The sequence below is a fragment of the Vipera ursinii genome (genome assembly GCF_947247035.1).
Source record: "Vipera ursinii genome assembly, chromosome: 2".
NCBI classification, from domain to species: Eukaryota; Metazoa; Chordata; class Lepidosauria; order Squamata; family Viperidae; genus Vipera; species Vipera ursinii.
Window position 1 is genome coordinate 63,972,973 of NC_139513.1, and position 23,949 is coordinate 63,996,921.

At 40.6% G+C, this 23,949-nt stretch overlaps 1 protein-coding gene across 8 annotated transcripts in view; it reads right to left on the bottom strand.

The window, feature by feature from the left end:
* Window positions 1-23,949, bottom strand: part of ATP2B2 (ATPase plasma membrane Ca2+ transporting 2) — a gene marked incomplete at both ends in the record, with an annotated part of 146,364 nt that overhangs the window by 106,270 nt on the left and 16,145 nt on the right. For all 8 annotated transcript variants that reach the window (XM_083353874.1, XM_083353881.1, XM_083353880.1 and 5 more), the window contains one exon: window positions 6,084-6,281. In XM_083353874.1, coding sequence (XP_083210000.1) covers window positions 6,084-6,281 — 198 coding nt within the window. The remainder of the gene's footprint in view (window positions 1-6,083; window positions 6,282-23,949) is intronic.

Consider the following 23,949-nt stretch of genomic DNA (forward strand, 5'->3'; position numbering starts at 1 on the left):
TTCAGCAAGCACTAACAGGTCTACCCAGTCCGTCTGCTGAAAAGAAATGTAGCTCCGTAGATATCGTTCAATGGCGGCGTTGGCTCGTTCTGCGGCCCCATTGGTGCTGGGGTAATAGGCCATACTCAGCCCCTGCGATGAGCCGATATGACGCAGGAACTCTCTCCAAAACTGAGCTGTGAACTGCACCCCTCTGTCCGAGATCACACGCCGCGGCACTCCATGCAATCAGTACACTTGCGTGAGAAACAGCCATGTCAGCCGACGAGCTGATGGCAACCCCTTACAAGGAACAAAGTGTGCCTGCTTGGAAAACAGGTCGACCACTGTCCAAATGACGGTGTGACCCTTGCTCTCTGGGAGGTCCACAACAAAGTCCATGGCGATGTCTTGCCATGGCCGAGTCGGGTCAGCCACCTGCTGCAACAGCCCCAAAGGCTTCCCAACTTGGGGTTTTGTAGTAGCACAGACATGGCAACGCCGTACATACTCCTCGATGTCACTCTTCATGCGGGGCCACCAGAATTGACGACGTGCCAGATGTAAAGTTTTCACAAACCCAAAATGTCCCGCCTGCTTGGTGTCGTGACAGCCATAAAGAACGCGTGGCCGCACAGTTTCAGGTACATACAATCGTGTTCCATGCCACGCCAGGCCTTCCCGCATAGTTAATAGTCCCGAATTACTCCGTAACCAGGCGTCCTCCTGCAGGGCCCTTTGGATGGCATGGTTCAAATCCTCCTCCGTCACCTGTCCAGCACTCCCTGAACCAACCCCCTCCTCCACCAGTGTCGGGATGAGTGCCTGTACCACCTCCTCCCTCTTGCTGTCAAATTGTGGCATGTGGGATAAAGCATCCGCCAGAAAGTTCCGACCCCCCGGCACATACTTCAACACAAACCGGAAGCGACGGAAGTATAATGCCCACCGGACGTGCTTAGGCGACAAGCGGCGAGGGGTCTGTAGGGCCTCCAGGTTTTTATGGTCCGTCCACAGTTCAAATGGACGGGAGGCCCCTTCCAGGAGGTGCCGCCAGGTCTCCAAGGCCCAATGGACCGCGAAAGCCTCCTTCTCCCACACCGCCCAGGCCCGTTCAGTGGGAGTCAGTTTCTTGGAGGCATAAGCGCACGGCTGCAGGACCCCGGAACTGCTCCGCTGAAGGAGGACGGCCCCAAGAGCAACATTGCTCGCATCCACCTGTACGACATAAGCCAGGTCGGGGTCGGGGTCGGGGTGTCGCAAAACGGGCTCTTTAGTGAAGAGGGACTTCAATTCCTCGAATGCCCGCTGACACGCTGTGGACCACTCCAATTTAAGCCCTGGTCGTGGGCGTGTCTTTAATTGTTGTGTGCGAAGATCTGTTAACAGCAGGGCGATGGCTGCGAAGCGTGGGATGAACTGTCTGTAGAAGTTGGCAAAGCCAAGGAAACTTTGCAACTGTCGACGGGTCCGCGGAGCCTGCCACTGTTGAATGGCGTGTACCTTTCTAGGATCCATCTCCACTCCTGCCGCCGATATACGATACCCAAGGTAGTCCAGCTGGACCCTATGGAACTCACACTTGGACAGTTTAACATAGAGCTGCGCTTCCCGCAGTCTTGTCAATACCTGGCGCACAAGGAGTACATGCTCCTCCAAGGTGTCCGAGTAAATAAGGATGTCGTCCAAGTACACCAAAACTCCCCGGTACAGGAACTCATGCAGGACCTGGTTGATCAATTGCATGAATACAGCTGGGGCTCCCTGTAAGCCAAACGGCATCACTCGGAACTGGAAACTACCAAGGGGACAATTAAACGCAGTCTTCCACTCGTCCCCGGCTCTGACCCTCACCCGGTAGTATGCCTCCCTCAGGTCCAACTTGGTGAATACCCGGCCTGTCGCCAAATGGGCCAACAGGTCCTTCATCAAAGGAAGGGGATAGAGGTGCTCCACGCACACCGCGTTAACCCCTCGGTAGTCCACACACAAGCGCAGGCCCCCATCCTTCTTCTCGCGAAAGAGCACCGGCGCCGCCACCCGAGACCGTGCCGGTTGGATAAACCCCCTCTCCAGGTGTTTATCTATGTACCGCCGTAACTCCTGCATCTCCTTCAGGGACATGGCGTACATACGGGGCTTAGGCAGTCTGGCACCAGGTTCGAACTCGATGGCACAATCCATCGGCCGGTGGGGTGGTAACGAATCGCACTCCCGTTCATCGAAGACGTCCATTAAGTCAGAGTAAACTCGGGGTACGTGCACCTTCGGGTCATCCATGACCCCGCAAGCTTCCTCCCGCGTCCCCGTGTCCTCCGGCCCCAGAAAGGAATGGTGGAGAGGGGGCTCGGGGCCCAGACCCAAGCGAAGATGACGGCAACCCCCCTCCCACCAAATCGTGGGGCCCCATTTGTCAAGCCAGGTAAGGCCCAGGATAACAGCTTCAGTCATAGAGGGCACCACAACAAAGCGCAAAGCCTCCCAGTGGGCCCCCAACTCCAGCTGGACTGGTTCGGTAACATGAGTGATAGGAGCCCCCCCGAGGAGTGACCCATCCACTTGCTGGAAGCGAAGGGGAGTTACCAGGCGTCGCAGCCGGATACCCACTGTAGCCGCTGTTTTCCAGTTGATAAGACACCAGGTGCTCCCTGAATCGATCAAAGCCCTAACCGCCCGTCTCTGCCCAGACATGGGGCTCACCAGTACCACTGGGAACACGAAGGGACACACCGGGGCGCTTACCATTGGATCCTCCACCAGCTCCAGATCCTCAAGGTCTTCTGTCGGCGTGGGCTGGGCGGTTACGGGTCCGGTCGCCAAGGGAGGAGTCGTCACCCGACGAGTGTCATCGGCTGCCTGATAAGCAGTTCGGGACCGCTCCGAGGTCTTCCTAGCAGGCAAAGCCCGTCTCGAGGTCGCAGGGGGAACCATTCGGGCCGGCGGAAGCGGGCATTCAGCCACCCGATGACCCGGCTGGTCACACCGAAAACACCTAATACCAGGCCGTGGTGGCTGTACGGAGGGGGCTTTGGCCGCTGGCAAGCCAGGCCGCTCCTCCACCTTCGCTCTTTTGGCCGGGCGCCGGGCTCCCCCCTCAGCTCTCCAGTCCGCCGTGAGTTGTGTCCTGAGACCCTCCCCGACCCGCCGGTAGTCTCCACCACCCCCTGAGTCACCCTGGCGCCCGTCCTTGTTCTGCTGCTCGGGCGCTGGGCATCCACCGGCCGCTCCACCATACGGCCGCTCCCCGGCCTTCTGGTCGGCCCCGGAGGCTGCTAGGCTGCGTCGGTGTCCACGCCCTCTTCTCCAGTCTCTGAAGGCCGGTAGGTCGCTCCATGGCCGTACACGGCAGCTGCGCTCCTTCCCGGCTCGTTGGCTGCTTCCGGGAGCCAGCGGGCTGGTCCGCGGCCTCCCCAGCTGACGGGCGGGCCGCCGCTGCACTGTCACCTCGGCCGCTCTTCTTCCTGGTCTGCTAGGACAGCGTGGATGCTGGCGGCCATTTCCGGAGCGCGGCAGCTCGTCAGGGAGAAGAAGAGGCTGGCGGGAGTCCCTGGAGGCTGGTAGGTCGCTCCGTGGCTTCCCCGGGTGTTGGGCGGGCGGTTGCTGGGGTGTGGCGACGGCCGAGCACTGTCCCGGCCATCCAGGAAACCGCGGGCACCGGCGGTTGGTTTCGGGGCCTGGCGGGGCGCTCCGCGGGTGCCGGTGGTAGGTTTCGGGGCCTGACGGGTTGCTCCGCGGCCCCTCTGAATGTCAGGTGTGCCAGGCCCGACATAAGGGATATTCAAAAAGAATGAATAAGTCTCAAGACTTAAAAAAACCTGGTTGTTCGAATTGTCTGGCCTGGACTGAGGGATTTTAAATTTTAAAGTATTTTAATTAAATCATATTAAATTATATTAAATTAATTTTAAAATTTTAATTTTATTGTTATTATGAATTGTGGGCTTGTACTAATTTAATTCCATTTTATTCTCTTTTTGTACTGTTTTAACTGCCCTGTGAACCGCCCTGAGTCCTTCAGGAATAGGGTGGTATATAAATTTAACAAATAAAATAAAATAAAAAAATAAAGAGATGACCAAAGATATTTAACAGGGACAATCCTTTTAGGGTAGAGAAACTACTGTGTCAGAATAGCTTGATAGCAGATCCAATTACTGAAAGAGGTAGTGGCCAGGCTAAAACGGGATGCTTTTAATTGGATTTCTGCACTAATCAAAGATTTGGATTCAACATCTAAATGATACCTTTATGATTCTATGATGTGTAAGGGAAGGCTGGAAGCCATGTAAGTTTTCAATTTTTTAAAAAAATGTGATAATTTTTCATTTTTGTGACTGTTTACAAACTCTATCAGACATCATTATAGTTTCTGAGATTCCTGATGTTGGAATTTTTTTCTTTCATGTTTACAATAAGTTTAAATTTAAAGAAAGATTGTATAGTGTAAGTAGTAATAAACAGTTTCTCCATTTGAAAAAATAGAGATATCATACTAAATCCCATGTAAAAGGTAACATATATTTTTTGCATATCCTGTGACCTATCTGTTCTAACTCTAGATAAAGAAACATATGCTTAACTATAAATAAGGAGGCATCTATTTTCATTCTAAGATAAGGAAATATTTGTTTGCAATATATTAACACATTCCATTCATTGATAATGACTTGCTAAATCTCTAAACTACTGTTGTTGTTGTTAGTTGCAAAGTCGTGTCCAACCCATCGCGACCCCATAGACAGCGTTCCTCCTTATAAAAAGGGAGACAAGTAACAGTTCTTTGTGGGCGCCCACCCATAAGCACTTGAAAACTTTGGACTGAATAAATATATATTCTTTAAGCTCCACTGATTCTCTGGTGTGTTGTACTGAATTTAGGAAATTATCCAAGGGAAAAGAATGTGTCTGATCCTTGTGACACTGGCATAACAATTTGTTTATTGCAGAGTCCTTGGGAGTTGGTTGTTTTCTTGCAGACATTTCATTACCCAACTACGTAACGTATCAATGCTAGAAGGGAATGGGGTTTTCCCTCTGTTTATATACAAATGACTTGCCCTATCAGTATTGGTGGAAATATTCTTGGTAGTTCCTGATGTAGATAGGATTAATAAAGCAGGGCTTTAGATGGCATATTTCAAACTAAAGTAATCCTATCACTTGGTCCTTGAAGAAACTGTTTTTCAAGGCCAACTTGAACCAGTAAGTTCTTTCTATTAGTATGATTTATAAAAAAAACAAAGAAAAACCCACATTTTGAATCAAGCATTGCCTTACTCTGATTCCACTAATAAGCCAAAATGGGAAGCATTTTTATTCAACAATGCTACTAGATTTGCATTAAGGACATGGCTTTTCCCCTTCTTATAATTTGTAGCTATGCATGAAATACTAGAAACACTGGGCCAATCCATTTCAGATGTATACAAGGACTATGGCATTTTGTTTTCAATTAAACTAAGTAGAGGAGTTAAGTTAATACCAAGGAGGAATTGAATTCTTCCACTATTATTTGCTGGTAATGCTACTCATTAACCCATGCAGCAAGAGGAGGACTATGCTATAGATCCAAGATCCCTGTCAATATCAATAGTTATTTAGCATGTGAGTTGGAATATACTAGCGGTCAGGATGATTGATGACAGTTCTGCATCAATGCTCTGTAAGATTCACTCATCATAATGTGCATGCAGTTTTAACCTATTGCTGCATCTTTATACCTACAATAGTTAATTCAGGGGGAAAAATAAGGATTTGGTAGACAAAAATAAAATCAAGCCATATGATATGTTTCTCTTTTATTCCTGCACCAACTGATAAGTCACTATCAGCCACAATATACATTATGGCATTGCACCTCTTAAAATGATGTTCAGTTCAGAGGTAGTCACATTATGTTCAAGTCTATAATTTTCCCATATGAAATTAAGAGATACAAAATTGAGGAACAATTTTAAAGTAAGTCATATCACATTAATCCTTTAGTTAATAGGCAGAAAACTGGATATTAAAAACAGAGAACCTGCTGCTGCTCCCAAGCCTATGTAACAATGGAACCAAGGAAATAATATTTATTAGATAAACAATGGAGAAACAAGTTTTACCTTCATTTTCTTCTCCAGGTGGATGATAAAATGAGAGCCCAAGAGATATGATGGCTGCGATTTCCAAGATGATGAGAGTCACATCCTGCAATGCTTCCCAGACTAACTGTATGAAAGTTTTTGGCTTCTTTGGAGGTATAAAGTTTTTCCCAAAAATTAGCCTTCTTTTATCTAGGTCAGCAGTAGTGCCAGGTAATCCTACAGATCAAGGAAAAATTAATAGTAAGTGACAAATCTGTTAATATTTTTTAAACTACGGTTTAAAATACAACTTTTTTGCTTTTATCACTTAGCATTTATAGTTTATTAGACTTCCAGTTTTGTAATTTTCTTTTGGCAAACTCATTCTCAGCTAATGTATCACAGAGATGTCTGGGTATTTGCAAAGGCATTTGAGAAACACAATTCTACTCTAGCTTTTCCATTAGGCAAAAAGAATGCTAAAAATCCACGGGCAAACAATCCAACTTATGTTTATACAGAATGCTAAAAAGAGGATTAATTTAGCAAACAAATTTACAAAATTTCAATTATATTAGCAAAGTAATAGATAAAAATAAGTTCACAATTTCCTGTCTATGTTTTTATAGCTAAGAAAAGTATTGGGTGGTATTGTGAAATATTTCTGCCCTTAAGTTCCATTTAGTAACAATAAAATGCTTCTGCTTGGACATGTTTCCTCCCACTTTTTTCCATTCTCCCAACTAAATCAGTCTTCAGAGCCTTACTCAATACTATTCCAGAACTTTCCTCAAATATTAAGGGATTGCTTTGAGAGAAAGAAGCATAACAGAAGACTGAAAAAAATCTGAGTCTTTTGAAACAAAAGTGTTTTCTATTAGTCATAAAAAGATGCAGAGCCAGCCAACGTGTAGTGAGCATTTATATAACATAAATGCTATACGTAATATCCAATTTATATCATGTTATACCTAGGAATATATACAGTAACTGTCATTCTATTTACGAATATGCCAGGAAATGCCATTTATTAACATAATGCCTGAAAGAGACCTTAAGCTGAAATTCAGCTGTCTTAAAGTAGTTATATTTCATCCTAATGTTCAAGTCAGTCCAAACTCAAAATCTCTTACTATAATTAACTGTTGTGTCATTTCCTCTAGCTACTGCAAAGTTTATTGCACAGTGCATTAAAAAACTAATCAGGAGACAAAGTGTTGATCCTACAAGGAAATGTTATTATAAACAGTTGCAGAGAAATATATTGGAGTAAGACAAACAAAATGATTTTAGGGGATGTACGCTGTATATTTTTGGTGTGAGCATCTCTAAAATGGAAAATCCAGGGGCAGCTGCTGGATAGCACAACTTCTTTAAAGAACCTTAAGAAAGTGATTTGTAAGTGATGTTTATGGATCTCTTCCAATTGCAGTATCAATTAGCAATGTCCTTCAAAAGACATCATTTGATATTATTTTTTCCAGCAAAGGGAAATCTTTGCGCTTGTACACATCTGAACATAGTCAGCAACAGCTTGAAGTAAGAGTTGGAAAAAATATGCATCTTCTTTAATGGTTTGACAAGAAATGCTTCATAACATTTCCTCACATTCAGAAACAGTTTTTCCAAAGGATTTGTACAAAAATCAAACATTGCTGTGAAAACAGACTAGATGGGTGTACTGCATCTATTGTAGAAGAACGTTCATGAAATTTCCAAATTAACATTTTAAAGACAGTGCTAAGAAAAATTCACAGGCATATGGTAAAAAGCTGTGAGTGAACAACTAAATGCAATGGAGTAACAATTCAAAAACATAATTATTATATTGCAATGTATTTGGAGGTGCTTAAGTGTAAAGTCAATTAAAGTTTATTCTAGGGCAACACAGTTTGCTATCATCACTGTACCCCTAGATACTTTTCTTGAGAATTATCAAGCTTCCTGACAAAGAGTATGCATGCTATAACACCAATCTCTGGCACCATCTTCATGTACAATGATTCTGCCTCCCCCTCCCCCCTCCATGTTTCTTAAAAACATTCTTAAAAACTAAATATGATAGATGGCTGCTGCTTTGGGTACAAGAAAATAAGGCAAAGTAAGCCACCTCAAAAGAATGTCTCAGATTACCAAACTAGATAATTAAATAATGAATAAAAATGATGTGGGAGAGATGTGCAATTTAATGGCAGTACACAGCAAAACAGAGATGATAATTGGTAGCATTATTTTGCATTATGAATACACAATTCCCACAGAATGAAGGAATTTCTCCTTTAGAAGTAAAAACAAAAAACTGACATCAATAAAGATTGACTGAAAAATAGTTAAGACACAGTTAATTGATACTAATATTTCATCAAGTTCATAAATCTTTTAATTAATATTATCTAGTTGTCATAGTTCCAGAACTACTCTTAAATCAAAGGATCTGGCACCAAGCCTGGTTTGGCTTTAGTGTAATTCTAAATGTACTTACTAAAGGGAAAGCTCAATTGAATACAATGAAATTAAGGTTTGAATAAACAAGTTTAAAAATGTGTTATTTCCTATTATTTGGACATATCTCAAGACAACAAGGCAGAAACAATCATCTATCCAACTCAGTCATCTTTCTTTGGCGATCCACCCACATTATAGTAACCCATAAGAGTGGGTTGCATCTTGGTAGTCTTTTTTCACCTTTCTGATACATTATGTTCAATATTTGATAGATTTCTTACTATTCATTTATCTCCTCTCTTCTTTTTTCTTCATGTGTCTTAATATTCTCTTTCCATTGAGTTTTAATAAGAAAATATATATATTTATGAAATGTAAAAAGGGAGGTGTAATGAAGCATTCTGTTCATTAATCTCTCTAAAAGAAAAGAAGAGTAGTGGAGGCTCTTAACTTGACCTACCATTATTCATTTATTGACAAAGTGTCATGGAAGAATTTTTTTTAATCAGTACAGTTTTCTGAGCTTGCTTCACCCCACAAGGAGCCTTGGTGGAGCAGTGGGCTAATGCCTCCTTAAGTAACACCAGCTGCCTGCAATTAGTGCAGGTTCGCATCCCACCAGGCTCAAGGTTGACTCAGCCTTCCATCCTTCCGAGGTAGGTAAAATGAGGACCCAGATTGTTGGGGGCAATAAGCTGACTTTGTAATAATGCCGCTTGGGGTGTGTGTGAAAGCCCTAATAAGCAGGCATATACATAGAATGAAGGCTACTGCTAAGCTTGTAAGCCGCCCTGAGTCTTCAGAGAAGGGCGGGATATAAATGGAATTAAAATTTAAAAAAAATGAGGAGACAAGTAATTGTTTTAGAATTATTTAGACAATCTTATCAACACACTTTTTTATTACGTGATGTTGATGTCAACTTTTAATGACCACATAGACAGATCTTCTCTAGGATGAAAATGGTACACAATCGGTTATCTCCTAGTAATTCCAAAAGAAGGTGTATATTCATAGACAAATTGCTTTGTGAACTGCTCCATCCACTGGATTGAATTTTATAGTCTCTATAGATGCTAAATGTTTGCGCACCACTGAACCACGCAAGACTGTGACAATATTTAATAGAAATGTAATACATGTATAAATGTGCAGGACTGCATACTTAATCTCCACTGTAAGGAATTTATAGTATCTCTATATTTTAATTAAATCTCACGACTGGTAAGCTATACTTCAGTTATCCAGTTCTGCTAATAGCTGCAAGAAGCACTATGTCTCATACCCACATACAGTATCAAGGTGTCATAAAGATGTCTGCTTGCACATATATAATATAGTATTCATTTCACACTATATGTATTTACCATTGCAATGTGTGGGGCATTTCCTTGTTTAGAATCAAGAGGAGATATTGGAACCTGAATTCAGATACTGAATTAATCAAATAAGATTTATAGTATTTCTATATTTTATTATTTTTTTTTATTATTTAGTTGCCAGAAAATATTTAGAAAGGAACTTGTAGTACAGAAAAATGCAATTTTTTGGAAATTCCTCTCCCTATCATCTAGTGGTTCTTGAAAATCTATTCCAAAAAGGTTGGAAAACATTCATGAACAACATAAAAGGTGGCAGAGAGCCCTTGGGGGAGAGGGGAGGGGGGCAGAGTGAGAGAAATTGCCTGCCATTAGTAACAGATTGACAGCTCTGGTGAAGCCCCATGACAGCCAGTACGATGTACATTCTAAACCAATCTGTGGACAATATCAGACTAAACACCTCTGAAAGCAGAATAGACACAGCTCATTTCAGTTCCTGTATCAATCTTCTTGTTTTCAAAGCAGAACTCTTTCACGCTGAACCTACTAAATACCTCCACTGCCTTTATACATCAGCATCCTCTCAGCCCTTGACTTGTCCTTGAGAAAGCTCTTTACAAAAATGACTCACACATTCTACACTCAATTAGATGTCATAAAACAAACAAAGTAACCCAGAATTAATCACTCAGGAACTTTTCATGTGCCAGGGACAGCCTCAATCAGGTCGTAACAAAAAATAGAAAAGTAGTATGTTCAATAATCTTTTTTCTACAAAACTCCCTAGTTTTCTAAGCTAACATTAGGAGAATGTTTACATAAAATATTTTAAGTATTTTTTAAAAAAATATTTTGCAGTACCTTTTCACATTTACTAGATTCAGTATGCTACTCTTCTTTTCTCTATTTTTGTGCATCCTTCCAAAACACCCAACCCACTATTATTTCATTTTGTTTCTTTTACAGAATTTTCCTTGAGAACTATATGGCTGAGATGTTCCAAGGGAGAACGTTGCTTATGTTTAACTGAGGAGCCTTGGTGGAGCAGTGGGCTAATGCCTCCTTAAGTAACACCAGCTGCCTGCAATTAGTGCAGGTTCGCGTCCCACCAGGCTCAAGGTTGACTCAGCCTTCCATCCTTCCGAGGTAGGTAAAATGAGGACCCAGATTGTTGGGGGCAATAAGCTGACTTTGTAATAATGCCGCTTGGGGGGTGTATGAAAGCCCTAATAAGCAGGCATATACATAGAATGAAGGCTACTGCTAAGCTTGTAAGCCGCCCTGAGTCTTCGGAGAAGGGCGGGATATAAATGGAATTAAAATAAAATAAATAAATAAAACTGTATCTCAATCAAACTGCAGGGCGTAGGAGACAAACAGTACTGTATTCTGCTTATTGTATATAACTCTCAAAGGAAATTCCTGTACTTCAGAGATAGGAAAACACTTATGAGGGCCTTCCACTATCCATCTTTCCTTCTCACCAGAATATCTGTATTTATTAGAGACAAGCAGAAGAGCTGCAACATGTATATCTATTGCAGGAACTAATCTGGGTCAGTCAGTGGAACCAGAAGTTGGAGCCAATCCTCAGGGAACTTCTCATATCTCTGTATATCTACTCCTTTCTTTCTCCTCTATATGGAATATATTTGCTCTGGAACTATTGGTTATATATGTATATGTGGTCATGTGGCCGGCATGACTAGATGCCAAAGGCACACGGAATGCTGTTACCTTCCCACCGTAGTGGTCCCTATTTTTCTACTTGCATTTTTATGTGCTTTTGAACTGCTAGGTTGGCAGAAGCTGGGATGAGTAACAGGCACTCACTCTGTCCTGAGTGCCGCGTAACAGAGTGAGTGCCTGTTACTCATCCCAGCTTCTGCCAACCTAGCAGTTCGAAAGCACATAAAAATGCAAGTAGAAAAGACTTCCGGTGGCTCCGCGGCGACGGAGACAGCCTTCCCGGGCTGCCCGCGGCTCAGCTGTTGTTTTTTCGCCCGAAACAGCGCCGATCAGCTGTTCGGGCAAATTTGAAGCCCCCTCCTCGGGAGAAGAGGAGGGGGCGAGCTCCCAGGTAGGGGTAGAGTTCTCCAGGGCTGCCTGAGCTTATGGCTTGGGCGGCTGAAGGATTGAACTACCCCGTAGCCTGGGCTGCTCCCAGCTGGCCGGCGCCTCTGCTCCTGATTCTTGGAGCAGAGCCAGCCGTCTGCGACCACCCCTGCCTGAAGGAATGACTATGGATTAAAGGAGCAGGCAGAGCGATACAAGAGGAAAAGGTGAAGAGGATTATTATATTATACTCTCCAGCTTGATGGACTTTTTTGGATTATAAATCTGAAGTGAAAGTGCGTCACATTTGGTAAAAGATGGCGGCTAAACCACCCCCTAAAACTCTTCGGAGTGCTGGAACTTCTCCTGTGCAACAATCATTACTGCAGGCGCTGCATCCTCCTGATGTATTGACATCAAAGGACTTACAAGATGCTCTTGAAAAACACACCCAGGTAATTTTGGAATCAATTAATGATAGATTTGTACAGATGGAGGAGAAATTGGAGAAATTGGAGGAGAGAATGGAGGAGAGGATGGAACAGAAGTTCAGAGTGATGAAGGCAGACATCTTGTCTTCAGTGTGTAAAGTGGCTCGCTGTGTGGAAGAATTGGAGGAAAAGCTAGAAGATTTGACTCAAAAGAATGCTATATTAGAAGCAAAAGTATTGGAGAATGAAGATAAAGTGGAAAAGGAACTGAGTCTTGCTCAATATTACCAGATGCAGTTTGCCATTAGAGTTAGAGGCTTAAAGGAGAATACCAAGGAAGATCTAAAGCAGCTGGTTTCTGAGGCTTTTGAAGTAGTGTTGAAACAGCCAGCATCTGAAATAAAAGGAGGCATGGATAAAGTGTTTCGTGTGAATTCATGGATTGCTAGACAGAGAAAGTTGCCTAGAGATGTGGTGGTATATTTTGCAAAAAGGGAAACTAGAGATGAAGTTATACGAGCTGCTTATGATACTAAAGTTGTGATTGCTAATCAAGAAGTTTTGGTCTTAAAAGAAATTCCTCCAAAGATTTTAAGGAGAAGGAAGGATTTTACATTTCTTGTGCAAGAGCTCAAGCAACGAGATATAAGGTTTAGATGGGAGATCCCAGTTGGGTTGATGGTGACGCACGAAGGTAAAAGGTACCGTCTGGTTACTGTGATGCAAGCGCGTGATTTCTATAATAATGTTCTAAATGCAACGCCATTAACACTTCTGGAAGCTGAAAAGGGATCTGGAGAAGGAGTGCATCAAGAGGTCGAAGGTGGTCAGATAGAAGACAACGGTGTTGGAGGAGATCAAGATACAACTTCGTCGGATGATTCTATAGAACAGAGGGTGACGCGTGCTGCTGCAAAACGATCTAAGAAGAGAAAATAGCAGGATTTGCAGAAGTCTATGGAATTTCTAAGACGTATTCATAGTCAAGTATGGGAGGTGGGAAAAGATTTGGGTGTAGACGCAATATATTTTTTATATGTGGTGGTTTTGTGGAAAGGGTGAGTTTTTTTGGATTAAAGTTTGGTGGAATATATAGAAGATTTCCAAATGGAGGTTAAAGTTTTGTTCGCAATCTTTTTTATTGTTTGGAATAATTATAGATGTGGTACTGGAAGAGGAACGGCCGATTACAGAAGAGTGGACTTTAAAGTTTTCTGATTTGGTTGAGGTGGCGAAGATTTTGGTTAATTTGAAAGATTATTTGTAAGAACGTTATATCATGGAATGGACAAAATGGATGGAGTCTATTTAGGACAAGTATAGGGTTGAGAAGTATTATATAGTATTTGAATAATTCTTTTTTCCTTTTTTTCTGTTTTTTTTTCTCTTTCTATTTTGGGTTTTTTTTTCTTGTTTTTAATGTATATTTAATATTATTAAGGTTTGTTTTCCTATATAAGCTAGAAAGTGTCTCTTTTTTATTTTAGTTTTTTATATATATTTAATATTGCTAAGGTTTGTTTTATCTTATATAAGCTAGAGAGTGATGGATTTTAGAATTTATAGTTGTTAGTACATGGTTGCTTATGTTTGCCTTTCTTTTTTTCTTTTTATATATATACCTTGTATTCAGCTCTGGGAAGTCGGGGGGGAGGGGGGGAGGGGGGGAGGCAGGGGGGGAGGAGGGAGGGAGGGAGGGGGGGAGGTAGGGGGGGAGGAGAGAGGGGGAAGGGGTTTTTTTTTAAAGGAAAATTGTATTTTAAAACTTTTCAATAATAAAAAAATGCAAGTAGAAAAATAGGGACCACTACGCTAGGAAGGTAACAGCGTTCCGTGCGCCTTTGGCATCTAGTCATGCCAGCCACATGACCACGGAGATGTCCTCGGACAAGCGCTGGCTCTTCGGCTTTGAAACGGAGATGAGCACTGGCCTCTAGAGTTGGAAACGACTAGCACGCATGTGCGGGGGAACCTTTACCTTTACCTTTTTTATGTATGTATGTATGTATGTATGTATGTATGTATGTGTCATCCATCTCATCTAGAGGCATCTCTGGGTAGCTTACAAACATTAAAACCATTAAACAGCCACTATTAGCTTTGTGAATCTAAGAGTTAGTTACATTATCTAGGGCAGTAAGTTGCATATGGACACTCATCCAGTTGATGAGTGTGAACACTAAAAACTGAGAAAGATAATTGTGGAACACTGTGGAGACTGTAACCTTCCATGATCACTTCATTTAAACCAAGGAGATCATTGAGCAATTCAGTGCAGAAAGCACAATGAGTCAAGCCATGATTGGCTTAAACATGGCTTAATGAATAAGCTATAACAAAAAAGAACAAGTAAGGCAATTCACAACAAATGTTTAAACTCATTCTGAGATTCATATTTTATTGATTTTCTTCAGTTGTAACTGTTCTTCTCTTAGAATAGACAGACACAGCTTAGGCAATACAACACCTAGAATCACATACAGTATCTGAAATGAGTAGCTATATACAATAATTCAAATAAGGAAATAAAATACCATCAATGGGTATTCTATGCTGTTAGGGGAAGCACCTCATTAAATGTTATTTATGGAAGAGTAGCATGCAGTTTTTAATATCAATGAAGGTTGCAATGACAGAAAAAGACATTCCTAGCACTAAAAAGACAACAACTAGAATTGTACTGCAAAGATTCTCAGCAGTCACAATTACATTTAGCTCTTTGGAGGATTCATAGTTACAATACAGCTGTTTTCTCAGCAAGAGAAAAATGTCAACCTCCTGGAGAGCCTTAATTAAATAAAAGGCAACTTTGCAAAGTGGGAAGAGTACTGTTAAGTCATCAGCCTAACCATTTACATGGTACCATGCATTAACCTTGCTTGCCAACTTGATTATCATTATAAATTACATCTTTTTAAAACCAGAAGCAGCAGTGGCATTTCTTATCTTGGCATAGCAATTTTCTATTCTGGTAGATAGGTCTAACAATGTAAAGCATCGACAGAGAGAACAGAAATGAGGACAAGTTTTATTTTTTCTAAATGTTCTGCCCTAATGCGAGCAATGAACCAAACCTGCCCCAAAATCCAGGGCTGGGCAGTGATAGAAACTTTTGATTCTTCAGGTCTTTAGCCTTTCCTGTCCCAAACGGTTGAAGATAGGAGTCCTGCTGAAAGTGTCATCAAAATGTTGGGTGGAAGTGGATTTAAACTCATGTTTTCTCCTCCCAGATCCAGGCTCCATCACTGACCTTGGAGTGAAAAATCTCTGGGATTTTCTGAATCTTGATTTAGAAACATTGTCATTGGCTCTACCATTTATCTAAAGAATTCTTACAGAATTATGAGATCTACTTTTCAACGAAAATATCACATATCTTATTCATTGTTCTATGCGAGCCTGTTCTTGAAATACCTTGCTGACTGTAGAATTATGGACATAATGTTAGATTAGAATGGGAGATGGAAATCTCTAAAATGCTTTCTGAGACCCTGCATATTTGGCTTATACATGTGAAAATGAAGCACCAATTACTGCTCTCTTGTCAAAGTGAAACTAGCATTACTTAAAGGAAAGTACGTATTAATGTTCTATGATCTGTATTCTAATGGGAAAAGATATGGTTAAATTCATTTGTTATAATGAAGCTTACTTGTCTTGGCAGTGAATGCGCAGATAGAGTGGCAGCATTGGGGATGTTTTGACACACACATTGTCTCCTTTCTTGGAAATAAACACATACATTACTTTAGCCTCTCATCCCACAATGGCTTCTGCTGTTCCTTTCTAAAAAATCAGATCCTAGCAGATTTGAAGCAGGCTACTTTTCTTCAACATATATTTCTGAAAGGAGGTGACAACCCAAATAGCTTATGTTATGTATATAGGGGTTGTTTCCACAGGATTGAGCCACAGACACCACCAGGTGGCAGGGTACCCTGTCCAGATTGGCAGAGTGGTCCTTGGCAGGAAATCTGGACAAGGGGATTAGTCCCAGGTATACCTGGCTAGGTATATAAGAGGGGCTAATAGCCCTTTGTCTCCAGTCATGTGCTAGCTTCAATAAAGGTCTATTATGCTGAGCCCTGTTGTCCGGAGTCATCCATGCGGTCCAGAACCCACTACACAATAGCTTATTTCAACAACTTTTCTTCACCAGTTTTCCAAGTAAGCTTCTTCTACTATTTTGTTAGCTATAATGGAAGTTTTAAAAAATTATTCAGGGAATCATCAAGATTTTCAAATACAATAAAAGCATTAAAATTAAGATCTGCCCATAGGCATCAATAGAGAAGATGGAGAGATAATATACACTGGATTAGACATCAAGCCCTTTTACTCCTTGATTTCCCATTCCCCCAAGAGAAGAATGCATGCTTTTACTAAATGTATGGGGGGGATATGAAAAATAGCTTTGTTAATGCAAATACTAAAACTTTTTTTTTCTTATCAGGAAGTTGAAAAAGAGTGTTAGATGCAAGAAATTTATTTGACACCCAGATATCCTCCAGTTTATAGATGCATGGTACAGTTGCATTTACTATGATCTACATGAAGAAAAAAAGACACAGGTATTCCTCAACTTACAACCATGGTGGAGCCGAAGAATTTCTGTTATAACTTATTGCATTTGTAAGTCAAGGCACCATGTGATTTTATGATCATTTCTACAACAGTGGTAAAGCAAATCACCACACTCATAAAGCAAATCATGTGATCATTAAGCAAATAAAATGGTCGTTAAGCAAACCCATTCTTTTGAATGGGTGTTTTTTGGCAGAAACTAGCAAAAAACAGCAAAAACTAGGGGGGAGAGTCATAAATCACACCCATGTGAGCCAGTTGCTAAGCACTCAAAATGCAATCATGTCACCTCAAAGGAAGGAGTGGCAGTTGTAACTTTGAACATGGATCATCAGTAATTTTTTTGAAGTCTGATATAATTTTGAACAGTCATTAAGTAACTAGTTGTAAATCGAGGACTAACTGTACTCTTACAGGATCTGAATTATTCCTGGGCAGAGAACCTCTCTATTCCCGTTTGATTTTATGAAATTTTTTTGTAGAAATTATTTTAAAGACATTCTGAAGAGTTGGAGGAAAGTCCTTGCAATTTTGAAGAGCTAGGGCAGACATGTCAAACACAAGGCCCGGGGGCCGGATCTGGCCCACGAAGTGGTTTCATGTGTTCCGCGAAGCCATCCTGGAAACAGTGAGGGAACAGCCCCCGCTGCCTTGGCCCTGGACCAGAGACCCCCCTTCTGCCAGACAACCTCAGATCTGTCCCACTCCTGCCCAGGCCCCCATAGGCATCCTTGATGCGAATGATGTAGAGCTGGCCACGCCCACCCACTAGGGCATACGCACTCTAGCCACGCCCACCCAGTAGGCCATGCCCACCCAGGCCACACCCACCCGGCCCCCTGAGGGCAACCGCAATGCTGATGCAGCCCTCAATGAAATTGAGTTTGACACCCCTGAGATAGGGTGTGATGTCCTGTCATGCTATTCTAGGAATATGCAAAACTATAGATATAGAGTAAAGCCACAAAAATTCCTTTGAGCATATGAGACAAATTCATGTAAGAAGCTGCGCTTTTTCCTATACTTCCACAATAGCCTTGTCATCCAAGGAAAATTCATGTTCAAAGTAAAGAGGCATTCACAGTATGGTGTTCATGCCCACACTTGGCCCCAAACTTCTTTGTGGCTCTGATTCTGAGGTACTGCACATGCCTACACTGTGCAACATTATCTAAAATACAGAAAAAAATAATAAGGAAAGAAAAGAAAGCCATGAGGGGGGGGAAGCAAAGAATATAGCAAAATCAATACCAGAACCATTTGATTTTTTTTATCCTTGCAGCCCATGCCCTCTTTCAAGCATTGCCTTTGGTTCTGATATATACACATAAATATTATCTCTTCATTTATCCCTACAATGATCCTGAAAGTAATCTGGACTGCAAGTGATTCACTGCTATCATTCAGTAAGGGGCTAAACTTAGCAAAAGGTAGGTTTCATTTATGTTTCTCCAGTCTGAATCAACTACCCTTAACCCATGTCATACATTTACTTTATTGGCCTGCATGGAGGGATGCAAGATTTGTGCATTTCCCATGCTTCCATTAAATTTGGAAATCACATTTCAGGAAAGATCTTTCTGGCTTTTTCAGCAGCAACGTTAATGTCACCACTGAGGAGGAATCCTGCCCTTCAGAAATGGTTATGGAATTTACCCTTCCCCGCTCCTCCAAGTATGAGAAAGTATCCATAGGTCTAACAGAGTATTCTGAAAGGCAATTTTGTCCAGCTCTATATGAAATGTATAAAATAAAAAATTAATATGCAATTATGGACTGTACTCAAAATATCTGTTGAAGAAGGAATGGTTGTGTCCTTCTTGCTATCTGCATTTTTAAAAACGTTTTCTTTCATTTTAAAATGTAAGGTCTTAGTGCAGAAAAGCAATTACGGGGTGCATGTTGCATGTTTCATGAACTCTCAACTACCATCTATATTTTTGTACAAGTTAGCTTTCCCAGTTTTTTCTTTTTTTTTCTTTTTAATCTTCCTTGCCTTTGTCTATTTAACTGTATTAGCAACACTGGAGTTGAAAGAAATGAATTGCTGCGAATCTCTCCAGCCTTCAACACTGTTTCCTGATGCTAAAATTAACTTGGGTCACTTTGCCCTTTCTGTAGACCAAATTTCTGCTATAGCAGATAATTGGTTGACTGATTATGTGTTATCAAGTCAGTGATGGTTCTCAGCAATTACATAGATAGATTTCCTCTATTATGATCTGCCCTTAACCTGGTTCTTTAAGTCTTTCAATAGTGTACTGATGATCATTGTAACTGAGTCTATCCATTTAGCTGCTAAATTCTTTCTACCTTTCCCAGCATTAGAATTTTTTTCCAGAGAGTTGAGTCTTCCCAGAATGTGTCCGAAGTGGAGGCATTTGATCATCCGTGCCTTGAAGGAGAACTCTGGGTTGATTTGTTCAATGGTCCATTGGTTTGTAATTGTGTCTGTCCACAGCATTCTTAGGAATCTTCTCCAACACCAAAGTTCAAAAGTGTCAACACTCTTTCTGTCCTGTTTCTTCAAAGACCACCTTTTGCTTACAGGACAGTTACTACTTGCACACATCACTGTGAGAAAAAGGTTGCCTTTTAACAAATTCCACTAATTTCCATAATATAAAGTTATCTCTACCATTTGTTCAGATATGGGGGACAACATACACACATTTCACGCTAAATTAATATTTTGTACAGACTTGTTTACAGTAACAAAAATGTCCACTTGCCAGATTTCAAGAGAATTAATTAGAAATAGATTTTTATAAACAAATGATGTGCCAAGCCTTTGGCACGATAATAAGCACAGTATCCTGTGCCAACATTTTCTTGCTTGTTCAACTATAACATTCTAAATGGCAAATGAGTTCATTAGAAACTGAATAAAGGATACAGTTAATAGCATATATATTAACTTATTGATTAACTAAAATGGGTTTGACTTAAGGTGATTATAGGAAAAGCAAGATAATAGAAGATCCATGATCAGAAACCCCAGAATATTTGCTTTCCCACTGGAAGATAAATGGGGAAAAAATGGGGAGCTATTTCCATGGGTGAGATTTTACAAAAATGAAGAGAGGGGAAATTATCAGTTACAATAATGGATTCTTTTGTCTTTTCAAACTGTTTTGATAAAGTGTCCTGTAACATTGCTCAAAGAGATAGATAGAGGCCATGAGGAGGCAGACTGAAAGCAACATCCAAAAAAAAAATTACACAAATATGAGCTGCCACTGCTGTGGCTACTGCCTGTAGATGGCCTTGGGTTAGGCTGAAACAGGAAATAAATAAATATAAATAAATAAATAAACCTTTATTGTCAAAGTACAACATGTGTACATTGAGATTAGCTGAGCCTCCCCCTGTGCTCTCTCCCCCCAACACACAGTGACAACAAACCCTCCATCCTACCACACCATGTGAACCAACTACACCACACACCGGCCTCCCAAGTAAATTCTGCATACGTTGACAGAGATTATGTCCCATTTAAAAGCCTAATAGCCCACGGGTAAAAGCTATTTTTCAGCCTGTTGGTATGGCTGGCTATATTCCTATATCTCCTACCGGATGGTAGGAGAGTAAAGAGATTTGTCCCATGCTTGGGACCTAAGCAAGTGCATTCTAAATACTTAACAAACATTTAAAACATATATAGATAGATGATAGATAGATAGATAGATAGATAGATAGATAGATAGATAGATAGATAGAGATAGAGAGATAGAGAGATAGAGATAGAGATAGAGATAGAGATAGGGATAGGGATAGGGATAGGGATAGGGATAGGGATAGGGATAGGGATAGGGATAGGGATAGGGATAGGGATATGGATATGGATATGGATATGGATATGGATATGGATATGGATATGACACCAATCACAATAAGGTTCATCAAGCTTTCCTGATAAGCTTACTTACTATAGCCTACTGCTACATGTGAACACAGCCAGTGCCTCCATCTCTTAAGACCTTCCCCAAATTTTACCATATGTGATTCAGAATAAACAAGCATTTATTTATTGGGTTTGTATGTTGTTCCTGATTATTTACTTTATTTGTATAAAGGCCATTCCCTAGGGCCATACGTTCCTACCTACAAAGCTTGGGGCCTAGATACCTACAAGATGATCTTTCCTAAATATATTTTACCCACCTGACCTGAACAAACACTGAATATCTATGGAGGCTCCCTATTTATCATGCAACAGGAGGGGGCAAGAAAATAAACATTCTTTGGGACCACTGCCTCCTTCGGAACAACTTGATCTCCAAGCAAGGATGAGCCCACTCTGAAGCCTTGCTGTTAATAGGTCTTCAGAAATCAATTAGGATAATAAATGGATAAACACTGTATTACTGTTATGAATAATATTTTATCATTATATTTATGGTGCTGCATTAGTATTGTACTACTTTTGTGTTTATGTACCTGAGTAATTTTTGACTTGAAATGGTCTTTAAATTTTATAAAAAATAAAATAATTATTTTTCAACCTTCCAAGCCACAAGGTGCAAGGGTATTTCAGGGAAAAATTTCTTTTAATTTAGATTAGAATTTTATTAAATCAACAAATGTTGTCATTTACTTTGATTAAAATGTTTTACACTGTAACATTTGAAAAAAGCATTGTAATGTTGCAATGAAGAAGTCAAAGCACGTTAAAAAAATGACATGAATGAATGTCAGAAATCCTAAAACTGATGATGTCAAACGCCTCAACTTAGACTATTGCATAACCGACGGAAAGAACGAATGGCATAGAGATACTTTATTTTGGTATCAGATTGTGAACAGTGCGTGCTGTAAAGAGCACACAGTGATCCTTTTTTTGAAAGAATCGTCCCTCAAGACAAATTTCATTTCAACCTCAATATATTGTTGTAAATTATGGATAACACTTGCAGTAAAACACAGTCATCAGAGTCTAGTGAAACTATGGTCTTATCCTTCATGAATTGTGCCACTTCAGCATGGAAGAAAACTGACTGTCACATAAGACAAACATACAAAACAACACTTACTCGAGAGCATTCCAGACTGGTCTGGAATGTATTCCCTGAATTTTCCATATATTTTCTATTTGTTCTGACATAAAGGAAAATGCTTGCCGTAGGAAGGCCAGGGCTGCCTCCCCATCCCATATAAAGGTTTGTTAATAATTAAAGACTTCCTTTTCTCTAAGCATCCCTTTCAGACTCTCACTTCGCATAGATCTGATAGCAGTCATCTCAGCCCCCTCAGGTACACTCATCTATAATTCATCATTCAGAATTTCAGTTGACTGCAGATGTGCTCTCACAATGAGAAACACTCATTAACTTCCTCTTCTTGAACAAAAGTCATTGATAGAAAATGGGTCATTTTATATATGCATGTGTTTGTGTGTCTACATATGCACAGTATTTATATACATGCCCAGTTTACTTCTGTTTTCCAAGCCGTTAACACACATAGCTTGTATTTGCTAATCAGCATCATCGTATTTGTACACTTCTCCATAGACAAGTAACCAAAAGATTTTCTCCATTTCGTCAAGTACTAAGAATGAGCTACGGACTAGACTGGCGTCCATATAACCTGGAATTAAATTGTAAGAGTTTCCTTTTTTTTATAAAGGAACGTGATATTCTTATTATCTATGCTGGTAGTGGTTAGCACAGTACTAACATGCACTATCTGACTGCTTAACTGTACTATCTCTTCTTATTATTTCTTGACAATATGAGATGTGACTATTAGCTTAAACAGAAAATAAATAATCTACACCTTTTTGTTTTGTTGCATTTGACCATAGAAGATATAATACCTTCTGATAAATTAATGCAAACAATGGTGATGCAAATATATATGAAGGACTGGGCTTATTGCTACCTAGATCATAATCACCATTTCCAAAGACCTGCCAGCATTTAGCTTCTAGATGTTTAGCTAAATGGTTTAGATATTAAATACTGAGATAAAGACCAGGCATGCATGAAAATTATTAAAGGCAATCCTTAAAGAATATTCCTTTCCTCTCGTTATCAAGGGGATCAACCTTTCTGTTCATTTCTGATTCTGTGCTTGTTTTTTGAAAACAGCACCGAAGAGAAATTAATTATCTTCTACATCTTAATCTTCTTGAAGATATTTATAAGATAAGGACTCTCTTCTCCTGGGATTCAGATTCCCACTGCTATGAAATACTTATCTTATTTATTTTTTCACCATTTTAATCCCTTTACATAACTAAGGGCCATGCATAGCATAAAACACAGACATCATAATCCATTAATTCACATTCATAATTAATACTGATAAACCAATAAAGTAATCCAATCAGTGCCCAGAACCTAATTAACCTTCCTTCAACACAGACATTTCTATTACTCACTCAATAATCTTCTGTATTTCAAAATACATGTTAAAAAATTCACTCCTGAATCAACACCAGAGCCATAATTTTGTACTATGTTTCAGTCTGCACTTACCTTACTTTCTGACAAGTTTCATTCAAAACTAAATGCCAGGAAGCAGATATACTGGGAACTGAGTCCTGACTATTGTGTGATTTATGATTTATGATGTAGTACTATTACAGGAAATCTGGAATGTAAACCAAAGAAAAGAGCAAGCAACTAAACCCTAGAAAACTGAGTAAGGTTTATTATAAAATCCCTCCAGAAATAGAAGGCTTAGAATTTAGAATTTAGAAATGTAGGCAAAAAAATGTGCTGTGGTATGCTGTTTTTAAGCTCTTAAAGTCTGGCAATCTTTTGTTTCCGTGACCTCATTTCCCTTGACCTTCATAAATATAAACTGTACATACTATTGTTAAGGGATGCAGTGGCTCAGTGGGTTAGGACGCTGAGCCTGTTGATCAGATAGTTGGCAGTTTGGCGGGTCAAATCCCGAGTGCCACGTAACAGAGTGAGCGCCTGTTACTCATCCCAGCTTCTGCCAACCTAGCAGTTCGAAAGCACGTAAAAAATACAAGTAGGAAAATAGGGACCACTATGGTGGGAAGGTAACAGCGTTCCGTCCACCTTTGGCATCTAGTCATGCCGGCCACATGAC